The following is a 16,666-nucleotide window of genomic DNA, read 5'->3' as shown; positions in this document are numbered from 1 at the left end:
TTGTTTTAGATTATTAAATGATATGGGGAGGAAAAAAATTGTTGTAGAAATGCTGAATATTGGGAAAAAATAAAGTAAATGACTGTTAAAGGTACTTTTTGCTAAGCCTTTCAACCAAAGGGGACAAATATGTGCTACTGCTCTTTTAACTTTCTAAATTTCTTTTTAGCCATTTCCTCAAGAGGGTTTACCTTTTTCAAAGCCACCACTGTAAGTATATATGAATGTGTTCTCAGTGACTTAAAATGATCTAATACAAGACACTTCGATATGTGGACTGAAGAGCTGGGGATTGAACCATCTACCCTCCAATTGGTAGATAAACCACCTGAGCCACAACCGCTCCAATTTTTAGGCAGCTACTTGGTGAGGTTTAAAATATGACAAGTTGGGAGTGAGACCACCACAGGACTGATGCTAAAGCACACCTATGTGTCTGCCAAAAAAACTAGATGCTAATATAATCTCCCTCAAACAGAGCAACATTGGAATGTGACATCAATATGGACCAAAATTTCTGAGGAATGCTTCACTTCCAGTGGCTTGTTGAATCTATGCCATGAAGATTTAATGCAGTTCTGAAGTCAAAAGGGAATGAATGAATGGGAATGAATTTGCTGGTGATTATATAATATAATTTTTGTGTTAACATTAAAACAACAGTCTACTAAGTTTAATTTGCCATTTATTAACAGTATTATCAATGTTTTGTTTTGATTTATTTTGGTCCAAAATCTCCGATGATCTGGTGACATATTCACATTATCATCTTCATTAAACCATTCAGTGACCCCCCCCTCATGAATGAGGACAGAAAAATTTCTTCATGGGATAAAGGTGATCACTCAGAACATTTATGTATTGCTCAGAAGCGACCTTTTGCTCCATTCAGATCCCCACACTGCAGAGAATACAGTGTTTTCCTTTGGTCTGTCATACATCAGTAAGTACTGTTGTGTATGGACACTTCTCTGCCGCTCTGCTTCCAGGATATAACAAATTGTAACGAAAGAGCAGGGCACACGCACGCACGCGCACACACACACATACAAACACATAAAGTATGTAACTTGTCAGTTACTAGTACACTAAGTCTATCCATAGAAAGCATTGCTCACTTTTGTTCTGTCATCATTTAGGTATTAAGCATGTGTGCACTTTATTATTACTCCGGGTGTGATGGATATTAATAGACCTTTTGTTTGCTACCTTGCCTGACCCCACTGCCTTCCGCTGCATTGGCAGACTGCATGAACTGTGTTAGAGCCTGTTTACCATCCACACTATCAGCTGCATTCTCAGGCTTGAAGCCGGCGGGGAGATAAAGCTTTCTGAGCCACAAACAGAAGATAGAGTCATGGAAGGAAAAATAACCACCACAACTACACAGAGAACCTAAAGTGTTTATCGTCAGGCTCGTAAAATGCTTCATTTCAAGTTACAGAGGAGCATCCATCAGCCACATGTTTTCTGTATCAGAACATAATAGCAGTGAAGTGCTTTAATAGTGCATACTATGTTTAAAGTTATTATTCACACACTGAAATCAAGATGGAGTTAAGTAAGTAAAAAAAATAAGTATAAAATTCTGAGACATATGGATGAGTCCTCCGGCATGTCCAGCCATGTCCGTCCTTTCCACTGTAGAATATTTTCAGCAGCGGGACTGGGCAGAGGAGATCAGGCCAGCAGCTGTTTGTGTTGTCAGTCAGGGTTTATGGGGGATTAGAGGTGAGATCTCACAGCTGACAGCTTCAATGACTGCATGGACGCCATACAGATAGCAGCCCCTTTAATGGATCTGCAAGTGGGAGAGGCAGCACAGTGAGGGGCGAGCGCAACCTGCTTCATTTCGGTAATATTAGGTTAAATTACTTTATACTGTAAGGTAAACACCCTACAACAATAACACAGACAAAACCCCAACAATAAGACAACCCCCTGAGAGCAAGAACTTGGCAACAGTGGGAGGGAAAAACTCCTTTTTAACAGGAAGAAACCTCTGGCAGAACCAGGCTCAGGGAGGGGCGGTCATCTGTGTGACCAGTTGGGGCTGAGGGGAGGGAGACAGGACATTCTACTCTTAAGTATCCCAGGAACCACAAGTAAGCCAGCAGTCTGAGAGCAAAGTGCTGTATTGGGGTGATATGGGACTATAAGGTCTTAAAGATAAGATGGGGCCTGATTATTCAAGACCTTGTAGACGAGGAGAAGGATTTTAAATTCTATTCTAGATTTAACAGGGAGCCAATGAAGAGAAGCCAATATGGGAGAAATCTGCTCTCTCTTTCTAGTCCCTGTCAGTACTCTAGCTGCAGCATTTTAGATCAGCTGAAGGCTTTTCAGGGAGCTTTTAGGACAGCCTGATAATAATGAATTACAACAGTCCAGCCTAGAAGTAATAAAGTGCCTGACCAGACAAGACAATATTCTAGGTCCCTGTTACACTACAGTAAGCAATGCTCATCACATGGTCTCCATGACATGCTTGATAACGAGATGTCAATCCAAATATGAGACCTGAAATGATCCTAATATGTTGCAAACTGACCACAAAGAGAGGCAACCTGACTGCACATATAATCAAAGCTACAAAAAAGAGATGCAAGATGACTCCTTTCCTCCTTCTGTATAAGGAGCCTTTGACATATTTAAGCTTGTCCCGTATTTAGTGCCCTTTATCTTTTCCCATCAGGCTTTGAGACTTTGAGGAAGGGCACCATGAGCTCCAACAAGAGCAAGAACTGTGGTAGTTCAGACATTGACGTCAACCAGGCACGGGGCGATGCGGTGCTGGAGGACAACATCATTGTGTCTGACGTGGAGTTTGTGGAGATGGGAGGTGGAGGGTCGCTGGCTGTTGGACAGTATGTCTCTGCAGAAGGCGACAAGGATTGGACATTTGTTGCTTGTCATCATTACTTTGTTGTGTTTTTATGAGTCATTTGGTCATAAGGTTGAGGTCAGCATGAACAGTGCTTTGCTGCTAGAAATGAGACGTGGCAGGTTTATGGGTTGGCTGAAATGTTGTTTAAATGATGTGCAGACTTTGTCTGTTTAGTATACTGGAGGTAGATACTGGAATAGTAATGGTGCAGATCCAGTAAGTCAGACTCATAGAATAGTGGACTCACTGATCGGACAGTTTACATGAGAATAATGACATTATAATGTCAATAATCTTCTTTCTACTGTATATTGTATTGTATTGTCATTCTTTTCAGGAACACAAAAGCACGTTCATTTAATGTAAATCATCAAACTGGTGAAGGCTTGTTTTAAGTGCAGGTGTTGGTGAGCCTCAGCAAAAGAAATATAAGTCTATTTTTTTTTAAAGGTGGAAATACATTATTTAATCCTGTCCAATCTTCAAGCACCTTGAGACGACTGTTTGTTGTCATTTGGCGCTATATAAATAAATCTGAATTGAATTGAATTGAACTTGTAACATGAAGCTTTTCATGACAAGTACACCCTCCCCTCTCTGCTGAAGTAAATTGTTGTGTCTCAGTTGATCCACAGAGTGGCAATATTTTTGTTCATCATCTCAAAAATCACCAGGAGTCAGTATTTCTGGTCTCACTGGATCGTCACAGGATCTCTATGTTAAATTTTAAGCCAATGTTCATTTTCTTTTTTTTTTTTTTTTTTTTTTTAAGCCTGTCATGTCTGGTAGATCTTGCAAGCAGAACTGTGATCTGAATGCGTTGTTGTGCCAAACATATTTGCTATTTCAAGATGAGCTCTATAGGTTCTCAATAGGCTCTTCTTGTTGATGTTTTAACCCTTTATTTTATTTATCTGAGTTATTTTTCCACATACTATGTAACAGCCAGAGCTGACAGGCTGAAGAAGAGGAAAATAAAGAGAAGAAAAAGGGAGAGAGAAAGGGAGCAAAAAAAAAAGGGGAAAGAGCACAAGTCTATTAATCAGATAGTTCATCACTTTAACATATAAAAAAATACTATCAATACTTGCAAAAATAAATTTGTGTGTGAAAAACAAAACTAACAAAGCATGTTACGCACACCAACAATTTTGTTGAGTTGTGATTGAGTGGGCGTTTGTGTCTGTGTCATGTTTGTGTCTGTGTCATGGAACGTACTTACCAATGAGGGCAAAACGCTGCAGCTCCACCCATCAGAAGCCAGAGGCAGGTACGGAAAGCCCCCGGAAACCCAGGCCACCAGCAGCCCACCAAGAGCCAGGAAGACCCCCGGCCACTCAGTCCAAAGACAACCGCACACCTACCCCAGCAGACGGGAGAGGGTGGTCTCAGACGGAGCCCCCCCAGTCGAGGAGCGAGGGCTCCAGGGAACCCAAGGCGATGAGAAGCCAGCCCCCCCCCAGCGGCCAGCCCCCTGCACTGGCCGGCGGCAGGGCCCCCGGGCCCACGGCACCCAAGGACCGCCCGACCCTCCACAGAGCCCCCCCCCCACGCCAATGTTCATTTTCTAATAATACATATTCATTTTTAAATAAATGAGCAAAACCCAGGAAATAAAAATAGCTATCATACAACAAAGCACTCATCTCAGTCAAAACATATCTAGATCTTCAAACAATATCAAAATCTGTATTAAAAAAATGTCAACTCAAACAATATAACAATTATTCTCTTGGACTCTCTGCAAAATAGAAATTTCAAAAGGCATTTCCAGACATTTTCAGATATTTTATGTTTGTTGTTCTAGTAAAATAAAAAAAAATCCTGCAGATGTCAGCAGCACTACAGAAATGAAATCCAAGCTGAGAGGGTCTCAGTCTTGGGGGTGCTGTTGCACTACAGACGGTTCCAGTGAACCAACATTTCTGAATTACATCTCACAAAGGCTGGTGTTTGCAGTCATGTGAAAATAAGAACATCAAAGTATTTTATTGAGCTCAATATGGTGAAACTGCTCAGGATAGAATTACCAATGCAGATGAGTAAGTGAGTACCGTATTTTCCGGAGTATAAGTCGCACTTTTTTTCATAGTTTGGCTGGGGGTGCGACCTATACTCCGGAGCGACGTATATGTGACATTTATAACACATGAACCAAAATACTCCAGCCACTTGACATCTCCGTGAACTGCAGCTTTAAGGCAGTCTTGCGTAACCTGTGGGCGCAGTGGATGATGGATGGAGAGCACAGCTTAACGGCAACTGGGAGAATGCGCCACCCAACTTTCCTGGAAGTCATTGGATGGATCAAGAAAACATGGGCTTCAGTGACAAACCATCCTGTTGGGATTCAGAAAGGCTGGAATAATTGGAACTGCAGCTGACGACGAGTCTGACTAACGCGACACAGAAGAGGAAGCGGCGCTTCGTCTACGGAGTGTACGGAATTGTTTAGAAGTGACACCGAGGATGAAGAATTCAATGGATTGATGGTTTGGTTAACTTGTTAGTATGTTCTTTATGCTATGGTTATCTGAATAACTTAATGTTACGTTAACATACCGAACACGTGTTCGTTGTGCGTCATGTAGCTGAATGTGCTACGTTAGCATAACGTAGGCGTAACCGTGTTCGTCCTGTTATTTAATCCATTATTATTTTAAATTGCCGTTCAAGATGGAATTTCTGCTCTGGGTCTCGGATTCTATCAAACCCCCCCCCCCCCCCCCCCCCCCCCAAAAAAAAGTGCGACTTATAGTCCAGTGCGACCTATATATGTTTTTTTCTTCTTTATTATGCATTTTTTGGCTGGTGCGACCTATACTCCGGAGCGACGTATAGTCCGAAAAATACGGTAAGTAGTAAGTAAACTTTATTTATATAGCACCTTTCACAGGTAAAATCACAAAGTGCTTTGCAATGTGCAAGTAAAATAAATACAAATAGCTGATAAAAACAATAAGTAAAACATTTAACTAAAAGCTTGTCTGAATAAAAGTATTGATGAATGGTCAAATGACAAATTAAAAGAACCTGAACACAATTTCATCATCATTTTGCCATAGATGAGATAAAAAAAAATTCATTCATTCGCTCATATTGTTTCATCTTGAATATGTGCATTAGCCAGAACATTGAGCAGATAAGAGAGTACAGAGTGATACACTGCTCTGTGTAAAAATATAGACCTGTAAAGCAATCTATAAGCTGTCTTCATGGATATTTTGCAAGTCAAAGATAATGCAGCTCTTGTTACAGTGTAACACTGTATATGTTTAAAATAAAACACACACAGACACACAAAAATAGGGACAATAAATATTGAGTGTAGGTAACATAACGAGTGTACTTGTTGCTCATCATATTTAAGTTGTGTTAACTCAATCCCACGTGAAGGTAAATAAAAATACAATAATTCAGCTGAAGATATTTGAATGGGCTTTATATATTTAGAATTTTTAGCTGTAACCAAAAGGTACATGTGAAGTTTATAAAAATATTTCAAATCCAAAAACAATCTTGAATTTTGGGTTCATGAGCTTTAACTTCTAATACACTACATTGCCAAGTATTCCCTCAGCTCCCATCTCATGGATATGAATTTGAGTGGCATCCCATTCTTAATCCATAGGGTTTAATATGATGTTGGCCCACACTTTGCAGCTATAACTGCTTCAGCTTCTCTTGGGAATGCTTTCCAAAAGGTTTAGGAGTGTGTTTATGGGAATTTTTGGCCATTCTTCCAGAAGCAAATTTGTTAGTTATTTGTCATCTCAAAGGTGTTCTAACGGATTGAGGTCAGGACTCTTCCACACCAAACTCGCTCATCCATGTCTCTATAGATCTTGCTCTGTGTACTAGCATCCAGTCATGTTGGAACAGCAAGGGGCAAAACACAAGCTGCTGTGGAAGAGAGCCAGAGATTAATAATAACTCTGGATTCAATGCAAAGTGGTGTATAAACACAGAGTGAAAAGTGGTGAATGAAAACAAAAAAGCAGTCCTACTTAGTATGTGCATTGAAGGACATATCCTGGTCAAAAATGACTTCAAGATTTATCACAGTGTTACTGGAGGCCAAGGTAAGCTAAGCCAACTTTATTTATATAGCACTTTAAAAACAGCGAGTGCTGACAAAAGTGCTTAACATTAAAAAGACAATAAAACACGAAAGCATTAAAAAACATTAAACATAAATAAAATTGATAAGTAAAAACAAATGACTAAAAGTCAATAAAAGCCAACTCTCGGACTCCTGCCAATGAAAAAAGGTGGGTTTTAAGAAGTGACTTAAAAATGAACAGTGAAGAAGCCTGTCTAATATGCAGTCGGTGCAAATTCCACAGCCTAGGTGCTGCCACAGCAAAAACTCTGTCCCCTTTGAGCTTTGTGTCCTCGGCACATCCAGGAGCAGCTGATCAGCAGACCTGAGCGACCGGGAGGGCGAGTGCCCGTGTAGGAGCTCTGAGAGGTAAGGGGGGGCAAGACTGTTTAATGACTTGAAAGCAAATAAAAGAATTTTAAAATGCACTCTAAAATGAACAGGGAGCCCAGTGCAGTGAGGCCAAAACAGGAGAAATATGATCGCTCATACCAGTTAAAAGCCGAGCAGCTGCATTTTACACCAGCTGAAGACGGGACAAGGATGACTGGGAAACCCCATAATAGAGAGAATTACAGTAATCCAGTGGTGATGTAATGAGCACCTGGATTATGATTTCAAAGGATGTTTTGAAAGGATCTGTGTGACCTTAGCCAATTGTCTAAGTTTAAAAAAGCTGAATTTCACCACTGCAGTGATCTGCTTATCTAGGTTAAAACCACTGTCCATTCTGGCATCCAGGATAGCAACAGTAGGTTTTGTGTGTTAGAGGCCCCAAATCTACAGGAGAGGACCCACCAGTAGTACCAGGACCATCAACCAAAACCTCTGTCTTCTTGTCATTAAAATGAAGAAAGTGAAAATGTATGCAGTGCTTTCTATCAATACTGCCTAAGGGAACCGTGTATAGTGTAAATAGAATTGGTCTCAGCACAGAACCCTGTGGTACTCCATAATTAACCTTAGTGTGTGAAGAAGACTCCCCATTTATGTGAACAAATTGGAGTCTATTAGATAAATATGTTTCAAACCACTGCAGCACAGTACCTTTAATACCTATGGCATGCTCTAATCTCTGTAATAAAATGTTATGGTCAACAGTATCAAAAGCTGCACTGAGTCGGGTACGGACGGATCTGATGATTCTCTCAGCTCTAGCAAGCCTCGCCTTCTCCTGTCTGTAGCTGGGAGAGACAGCTGGAGTATGTCTCAACCAAAGAGGACAGTGCCAGAGAGGCTATGTGGCAGGCCCAATCACTTGCAGATCAAACTCCTGGCCGCTGGTAGAGGGTAAATTGATAGCACCAAGATAGCATATGTCAATCCTTTCCAGGCCTTTGGAGAGTTGTTCCATAGTGGTGGCAGTCATGTGATTGATAGCTTGGCGCTGTACAGTCTAACAAGCTTCGCACAGGTTGCTCTGCCAGTAGTGGAATCCTTTCCCCGTCCACAGGTTGTTCCTGGCTCCTTTGTGAATAGAAAAACTGAGAGACTTAGATGGTTTGATTCTCATTCTGGCCCAGGTGAGGAGTTCTTCAAACCTTTTGAGGAACCAGACAATACAAGCCCCAGTTGGTAGGAGGCTTGTTACATCATTCATGTATTAAAGTTAGTACTGCTTAAGTTCACAGAATGAGATACAATTTATATGTACAACTAATATAAAAAAGACTAAAAGGCAAAATGGACCAAGATTAAAAAGACATAAGCAAGCAAACAAACAAAGACTTAAGAACAACCAAGGCTGATAAAAAAAAATATGTATCTCTTTATTGGGTGAGTTTCATAAAACAGGCTGTGTGGCAGGGGGAGTGTGGACCCCAAGGCAGGACTTGACCTTAATACTTGATTTTTGAGCAAAGAATACAGAATCTTTCCAAAGGAAACATAATCCACAAAAACCAAGGAACTCAGGTAAACATGGAGCGGGCAACAGATAGACACACAACCACGAGAGGGCAGGGAGCCATAGACGATGACATGACAGGGAACTAGGGAAAATGCAAATAATAAATACACACCAGGGTAACCAGACGTGTAGAAACAGCTGGTAAGTAAACACATGAAGTTAAACTAAACACAATACACACAGAACAGGGACTAGGAAAATAAAACAGGAAATGAGAACACAGCTAAGCAGGAATAAAACTAAATACAGAACACACAAGACCAGGATGCAGACGGATAGAACAAACACTGGAACACAGGGATGTGGGAAAGACAAGGAGAACAAAGGCAAACAAAAAAACACAAAACAACAGGACCAGGACCGTGACAGTTAGGGACCAAGTATAGTAACTTCATTTGCAACATTGCAGTGAAAATTTTTGAAAAAGTCCATCCATCCATTTCCAACTATTTCATTGAGTACCCTGTGCAGGGTTAAGACAGATAAGCATCAACACAAGTCGAACACTTGACTGTGAGGAGACTAATCTGGAGCATAGGAGCTGCCACTCCCCTACATACTAACCTCAACTACTGATACTGACACTGGCAATATTCTCAACTGTTAAAAGTAGATGGCTGGCGATCTAACCATTGTAAATGCCTCCAATGTAAATAAAAATGTGTTCTTAATCACTAATAGTTACTAATGATATTTTTGGTTTATTTCATTTTTTAAATGTCTGCCAAGCCTCTCTCCTGATATTTAAGATATGTTAAATTTTGTATGTCTTTTATTGAAAGACAAGTTTCAGCACGCCTAACCAAACTTTTCCATATCTTGAATCCCACAGTCAAAACAAGGCCACTCAGGGGTTTCCATCCATCCATCCATCCATCCATCCATCCATCCATTTTCTTCTGCTTATCCGGGGTCAGGTCATGGGGGCAGCAGCCTGAGCAGAGAAGCCCAGACCTCCCTCTCCCCAGCCACCTCCACCAGCTCATCCAGGGCATTCCCAGGCCAGTTGAGAGATATAATCTCTCCAACGTGTCCTGGGTCTGCCCCGGGGCCTCCTCCTGGGACGTGCCTGGAACACCTCACCCAAGAGGTGCCCAGGAGGCATCCTAGTCAGATGCCTGAACCACTGCAACTGGCTCCTTTCAGTGTGGAGGAGCAGCAGCTCTACTTTGAGCCCCTCCCGAATGGCTGTGCTCCTCACCCTATCTCTAAGGGAGAGGCCAGCCACCCTTTTGAGGAAGCTCATTTCCTTCACTTGTATTTGCGATCTCATTCTTTCAGTCACTACCCAAAGCTCATGACAATAGGTGAGGGTAGGGACATAGATTGACCGGTAAATCAACAGCTTTGCTTTCACACTCAGCTGCCTCTTTGCCACGACATTCTGCATTCACATTCCTGCAGACGCAGCCCATCTGTCGATTCCCCGTTCCCTTCTCCCATCACTCGTACCCAAGACCCTGAGATACTTGAACTCCTCCACCTGGGGCAGCAACTCGTCCCTGAGCTGGAGTGGGCACTCCACCCTTTTCCGGCTGAGGACCATAGTCTCAGACTTAGAGGTGTTGATTCTCATGCCAGCCGCTTCACACTCGGCTGCAAACTGTTCCACTGCGAGCTGGAGGCCACCACCTGATGAAGCTAAACCCCGGTCTGCCAATCCAGTGGCACCGCCCCAGATTTCCAGAGGTGTGTCAACCAAGACAGCCCTACAACATCTAGAGCCTTCAGGAACTCAGGGCGAATCTCATTCCCCCCTGGGGCCTTGCCATCAAGGAGTTGTTTAACCACCACATTGACCTCACACTCAGTGATAGGCGAGTCATCCCCAGACTCTGTTTCCACTACAGAAGGCATGTCAGTGGGATTAAGGAGGTCCTCAAAGTATTCCTTCAACTGCCTGACTATAGTCTCAGTTGAGGTCAGCAGCACACTACCCGCACTACAGACCGTGTGAGTAGCTTACCCATAACAAAACACCATTCGTGTACAGATCAGGCAGGCTGTTCCTCCCAATCATGTCCCTCCAGGTCTCACTGTCATTGCCCACGTGAACATAAGTCTCCCAGTAGGACGATGGAGTTATCAGATGAAGCACCCTCGAGCACCCCATCCAGCGAAGGGTGGGTATTGCACATATAAGCACAAACAACAGTCAGGACCTGTTCCCCGGCCCAAAGGCACAGGGAAGCAACCCTCTCATCTACCGGTGAAATCTCCAATGTATAGGCAGCAAGCCAAGGGGATACAAAAGTACCCAACCCAGCTCGTCGCCTCTCACCGAGGGTAACTCCAGACTGTAACAGAGACCAGCCCCTCTCCAGGAGACTGGTTTCAGAGCCCAGGCATTGAGGTGAGTCCGACTGGTATCGCTCAACCTCATGTGCCCATGTCTCCTCTTTGGACTGCGCCCAGCCGGACACCACAAGCTAATGCCTGGCCACCAGATGCTCTCCCTCGAGCTCCCACCCCAGGCCTGGCTCCAGGGTGGGGCCCCAGTAACCCTATCCTGGGCAGGGTAAACAGTTCCCTTGATGACTCTTCCATAAGGGTCTTTGGAATTGCTCTTTGTCTGGCCCCTCACCCTGGACTTGCCATGGGAGACCCTACCAGGGGGACAAGCCCCCAGACAACATAGCAACATAGGTTTCTTTTGTTTTCACAGGTTTTTAAAAATTTAGTGTTGCAAAATAAAAAGTTCTTGGGTTGCCTCCAACAATAATTTCATGCAGTCCTGTTTCTGCAGTACCAACACGCAAAAGATTCTTCAAAGAACAAAATATCCCATTTTTTTCTTTTAATGTTTTTTACTCATGAGTCAGTCCAACCAGTCTAGTCAATTGAAAAAAAGTTGTTCAGCAACTGAGGATTTAAGTAGTACCATATATTGGTGCCAAGGAGACATCATGCTTTTGATATTATGGAGCCAAAGGTATGTGTAAGGTATAAGGTATATAATTAAAATATTCCTTAAGATGGAACTCTGAGGTACACCACAAGTGATTGGAGCAATACAGTGAGGATAGCCTCCTAATCTAATAGAAATGGGATAAAAAAAAAAAAGAAAAATAAGAAAAAGTGAACTTATTTAGAGCTTGCTAAAAGTAATATAAATATATTCCATTTGTTGGTCACTGTGTATAACAGAAATTGTAACTGGGAGAGCTCTGGGGATTTTAAGCGACCGGGTGCTGAGAGGACAAAAGTGCCTTAGTCAGTTGGGCTCAATGAAAGAAACTAAATTAAACAGAGTGATAGTAGATTGAGGAGAGCAAGAGAGAAAGGACAGCAACTGATTGACAGTGACAGACTGCTGCAACAGCTGAGCTCAGCCCAGATACAGTACAAAGGTTACAGCTATTAATACACCAGGACACATACAAACACACAAAATGTGAAACATTGAATTTAATTGATGTCACTTCTAATTTAATTGATGACCCTGCTCAAGTCAGCATCGCTCAGTTTACTCTCACCCTTTAACTTTGCTTTGCAATAATGTAAATAATCTGAAACCCTGTGATATTCATTTTACTGCCAAGGAATTAATGTCAGTGGTTCAACCTTCAGACACCCCAGAATGAGCAATGTGACACCTTCAAGGTCCAGGATACATATGACAGGGCGAGAACATACTATGTATGTATTGGGTGGGTGTCAATGACAAGTGTCCCAGAGCAGAAGTTACAGTGAAGATAGCTTGAAGAGTATTCTGGAGCTACAACAGTGGGATGTCTCGGCTGGGTGAACACTGCATTTCTGCAGAGTGCAGACATGGTCAGTGACAGTCACTGCTCAGCAGGAAACCAGGAAAGAGAGACCTGCTCAGACAAAAGCTCACATCTCACAGCTCTTTCACAAAAAAATACTGAACTAAAGTTACAAATGGAGAACAGCAAACTGCTCCGACTCAGCAGAAGTGCCTACTGGACTGAAGAATTTTAGGGCTGGATTTCACAGAGAGCACATATTTGGAGTCTGTGGAATGTTAAAAGCCAGCTGTCACTTCATTCATGCAAATGCTCAGCAGCGAACACCAGTGGATTTTTAGCACACCCCCAAGCAACGCTGGATTTCTGCAGGATCAATCATCATTAATCGTCAATACTCCAATGGATCTAATCTTTGAAAACTACAATTCATTTTTACAGATCCACTGATTTCAACAGGTTTTATTGCGCATTTTTGTGGTCGCTACAGTCACTCCTGGACTACTCGAGATGCTGGATTGTTCTTGTTTACAGTAGGTGTAATCCACAGTTAGTGTGAAGTGCATTCTATAGGATTACAGCCTTATCACATGAAACAGTGAATGCTGTGGGGTCTGAGGTGGATAATATACACAAACACTGCTGCTTTCAGAGCCAGCAGCAGGTGGCTTTAGTGTATTATTTGAGATCTGCCCAACTTTTTGGTCCAGATGTTCCTCAACACAGTGCTGGTGGTCCTGACAGACCTGGCAGCCAGGTTCCTGGGCACCGCCTTGTTCCGGCGGCACTTCCACTTGTTGTTGTCAGCACTGGTGATGTTTGGGCCCATGCTGAGTCTTTGGGTATCTCACCACAGCATCTTTGCCAAGAGAAGCCACTTCCTGTACAGGTGAGACTGCTTCCTGTTACGCATGTCTCCTTTGTTCCAATGGATACTTTGCCACTCAAATTAATCTGGAATAGCTCCAACAGTGGCTGGGTTCTGTATAATAATAATAAATAATAATAATGAGTTTATACAACTGAAACAAAAATAAGTGTGTTGAGTCATTTTCCTAATCTGTTAAATTATGGACATTAGAGGATATTTTTTTATTATAATTTTCAAATTTTTTTTTTATCTGTTTTCTTATTTACACATTTAGTAGATACAGAACAGTTAATTTAGGGGCTGTTTCTGTCCACTTGGTGAATGTAAGTGTGATACTTTCCTTTTAGCTCTGTTTTGGTCTACACCAGCTCCTTAGAAAAATATCTGGCTCTTTAGCAGCAAAACCAAGTACAAGTGATTTTTTTGAATAGTTAATATTCAGTGGGACAAAGTCTAATTTTGTCTCGCTTCCTTTCTCCTCTGCTCTCATCTCTCTTTTCCTTCTTCCAGGATGTTCTTGCGCTCTGGTTGGGGTTGGACCTGCGTCTTTGTCGGCTCTTTCGTTTTCCTCCTCTCCTTTTCCATCCGTCGTTCCCTCTCTCTCTCAATCCGCCACCTCTCAAGGCTTGGGGTGGCTGGAGGACTGTGGCTTGGTTTCTGCAAACTCTTGGACCTCTTGGAGAATGCCACAGGAAGCTGCTACGAACCTTTACAAGCTGGCCCAGTGGTCGCCAACGAGCAGCCTCTGCTGGTGCTGCGAGAGGGGGAGAGCAAGTCTGAGTGCCTGAAAGCCGGAATGCTGTGGAGGGGATATGAAGTTTCTGAAGACATCTTCCTCCTCTGCCTTTGCTGCCTGCTGCTGGCAGAGGAAACGGCCGTATTTGGACCTTATTTGAACCTTGGGGGAATCTCAGATGCTCCCCTGAGAATCCTCTTTCTGTTCTGTGTTCTCCTGCTTGGGCTCTGGGTCTTCTTGCTGCTCTGTCTCTTAGCTTACTTTCCTCAGTTCCCCACACAGCTGCTGGGGGGTGCTCTAGGCTGTCTCAGCTGGAGAGGACTGTATCAGGGCTGGTACCGCCTGGGGCCCAGCTGGTACTGCCCCGGGAGGCCTGGTCTGGGGCTACTTAACATAAAGGCTAGCAGTAGTGAGGCAGAGGATGATCACTGTAATTAACTAAAAAAAAAAAAACATTTGAGAACTAAATTTAAATTAAATGAATTCCAAAGAAACAGGTGGGCAAAGTGGGCTCTCAGAGCAGCTTAATTTTTTTTTATGTATGCCATGGAAGCAAATATGTTTATCTTTTCTGTTATGTTCTGTCAGTTACAACAGATGGCTCCTGTCTGTTCTTTCCCTTGAGATGTACGCTAGAACTGTGTGTAGAACTGAAAGCATTTTTAGAGACACTGGATTGGTTGTTTGCTCACTTTCTGTTTTTTTCCAGATTTTTTGTTGTTGTATTTGTTCCAACCAAGCATGGATGTCATGGACAAAATAAAGGTTATTGGTTATGGTTATTACTGGATCAAAAAACATCAAAACACAAGATTAAAGTTTCTGAATGTGGATCCCAAAAAAGTGGCAACCTCCAGGAAGTGGCCAAAACTGCAGTTCCTCTAATGGCCACTTGAAGTGTGGTAATCCCCACAGACTCCTATGGATAGTTCCTCCTTCATAACAAATGTACAGGGGGTAATTTTTTTTTTTACTATAACTGGACCACCTAGATACTGGAGTTAGTGGGATGGCTGCTTTGACTGGCAGGTGTCCTGACATGGGCAACTAATTCCCACCGATTTCTGCTAGGTCTCACCGCTGTTTGTGCCCTTTTAAGCGTTTTTAACCTTTTAATTCTGAGCTATTGTCGCTTTAACAGTCTTTAATGCTAAAATGCCGTCAAAATGTTTTGCCGAAGCGCACTTTGCATTACCGTAATTACGCAACAGTTTGTCCCATTCGAAAAATCCAAATGGTTTCTGAAAGCTGAGAAATTGCATTTCACGGTAATTTCACTCACGCTGTTGCAGGAAGCCCACGAATGCCGGCACATTTGAAGCATGCCTCAGCAACAACACACTGTATTAAAGGGTGCCAACCTAGCCAGCTAACCAACATGGCAGCAGCCAAATTGCTAATGATGAGTCTTCAAAATGCAGAGCCCAAAACCAGCTGTTGACTTTGATATGCTTAAGTCCATCTTTTGTATACAGTCTATTTAATCCCAGTCATTCAAACTTCAAAATCCAATGACTTCCCAATAAACCCTGTTCACAAAGCTGCTGATTGTTTTCACCCAGCTAAACCAATGCCATAGTTCTCAGTTTTAGGAAATCATTTGGACCTGGACTGATATTTAATGGGTTCTTCCATTGCTCATGCTCCACCTCTGCCAGGATTTGGGTTTTTTTTAAATACAGCTCAAGAACAGTGTGTTACCCAATGTACTGTAAAAATGAATGGTCAAGATGAAAATATTGGCAAAGGGATAGTAATCTGATAATGAATTTGACATATTTGAGAACCTGTAGTGTTATTAGCAGAAGTAAGACTAACTCTGAGTGACACCCTTTGGAGGATGTAAATTATGTCACTGCTTCTAACAAGGCAACTAAATGCCTTCTTAATTCATAACAGCATTTAGACACAGCTGTAGATTTTAATTTAAAAATGTATATACACAGTGCTACCCCTCAGTCTCTTGACATTAGAATCCCCTGGAAGTAAAAGTTCACATTAGCAGACCTCAGTAGATCTTGATGGGGTGCATATGAGCCTCAGTGACTTTATTCACTGCATCAATTCAAAAGCATATGGCTGAGTAAGAAGCAGGAATAAGAAATGCTAAAATCATAATAAACATAAAGCACTGAGAATACTTTCTGTGATTGGCATTATTATGGTAAGAACTAAGTCATCTGAGATTTTTAGCAGATGCATCAATGTGAAAATCCTAGGTGACATTGTTCGAGTTAGAGCATTCATAAGACTTTCAGAAAACATGACCTCTGACCTTTACCTTTAGGTCAAGGTAGCCGAGATCTGAACTAATCCAAGACTTTTAGCACATCCTATGTCACATCATTCACAACGTTTTTAGGCTGAGGGGTAAAAAGCACTGGAACCAACATCTTTCCCAACGTGCTGGCTGAGTGTACGCGACAAACTCTCAGGAGACGTTTTCCCTCC

At 42.4% G+C, this 16,666-nt stretch overlaps 1 protein-coding gene across 1 annotated transcript; it reads left to right on the top strand.

The window, feature by feature from the left end:
- The first annotated feature begins 12,636 nt into the window (after positions 1-12,636).
- Positions 12,637-14,950, top strand: fitm1l (fat storage inducing transmembrane protein 1, like). Its single transcript, XM_030752612.1, has 2 exons — positions 12,637-13,497; positions 13,990-14,950. The coding sequence occupies exons 1-2, from the start codon at positions 13,319-13,321 to the stop codon at positions 14,651-14,653; spliced, it is 843 nt and encodes a 280-aa protein (XP_030608472.1). The 5' UTR covers positions 12,637-13,318; the 3' UTR covers positions 14,654-14,950.
- The last annotated feature ends 1,716 nt before the right edge of the window (positions 14,951-16,666 follow it).

The sequence above is a fragment of the Archocentrus centrarchus genome, chromosome 17 (assembly GCF_007364275.1).
Source record: "Archocentrus centrarchus isolate MPI-CPG fArcCen1 chromosome 17, fArcCen1, whole genome shotgun sequence".
NCBI lineage: Eukaryota > Metazoa > Chordata > Actinopteri > Cichliformes > Cichlidae > Archocentrus > Archocentrus centrarchus.
The sequence above is the reverse complement of the archived record's forward strand: the minus strand, read 5'-3'. Positions and strand labels throughout refer to the sequence as shown.

What these genes read in the sequence shown, in the direction of transcription:
- fitm1l (XM_030752612.1), top strand. Translation starts at nt 13,319, where the DNA reads ATGTTCCTCAACACAGTGCTGGTGGTCCTGACAGACCTGGCAGCCAGG. An exon ending in AGAAGCCACTTCCTGTACAG is followed by an intron (nt 13,498 to 13,989) that starts GTGAGACTGCTT and finishes TCCTTCTTCCAG; the next exon opens with GATGTTCTTGCGCTCTGGTT.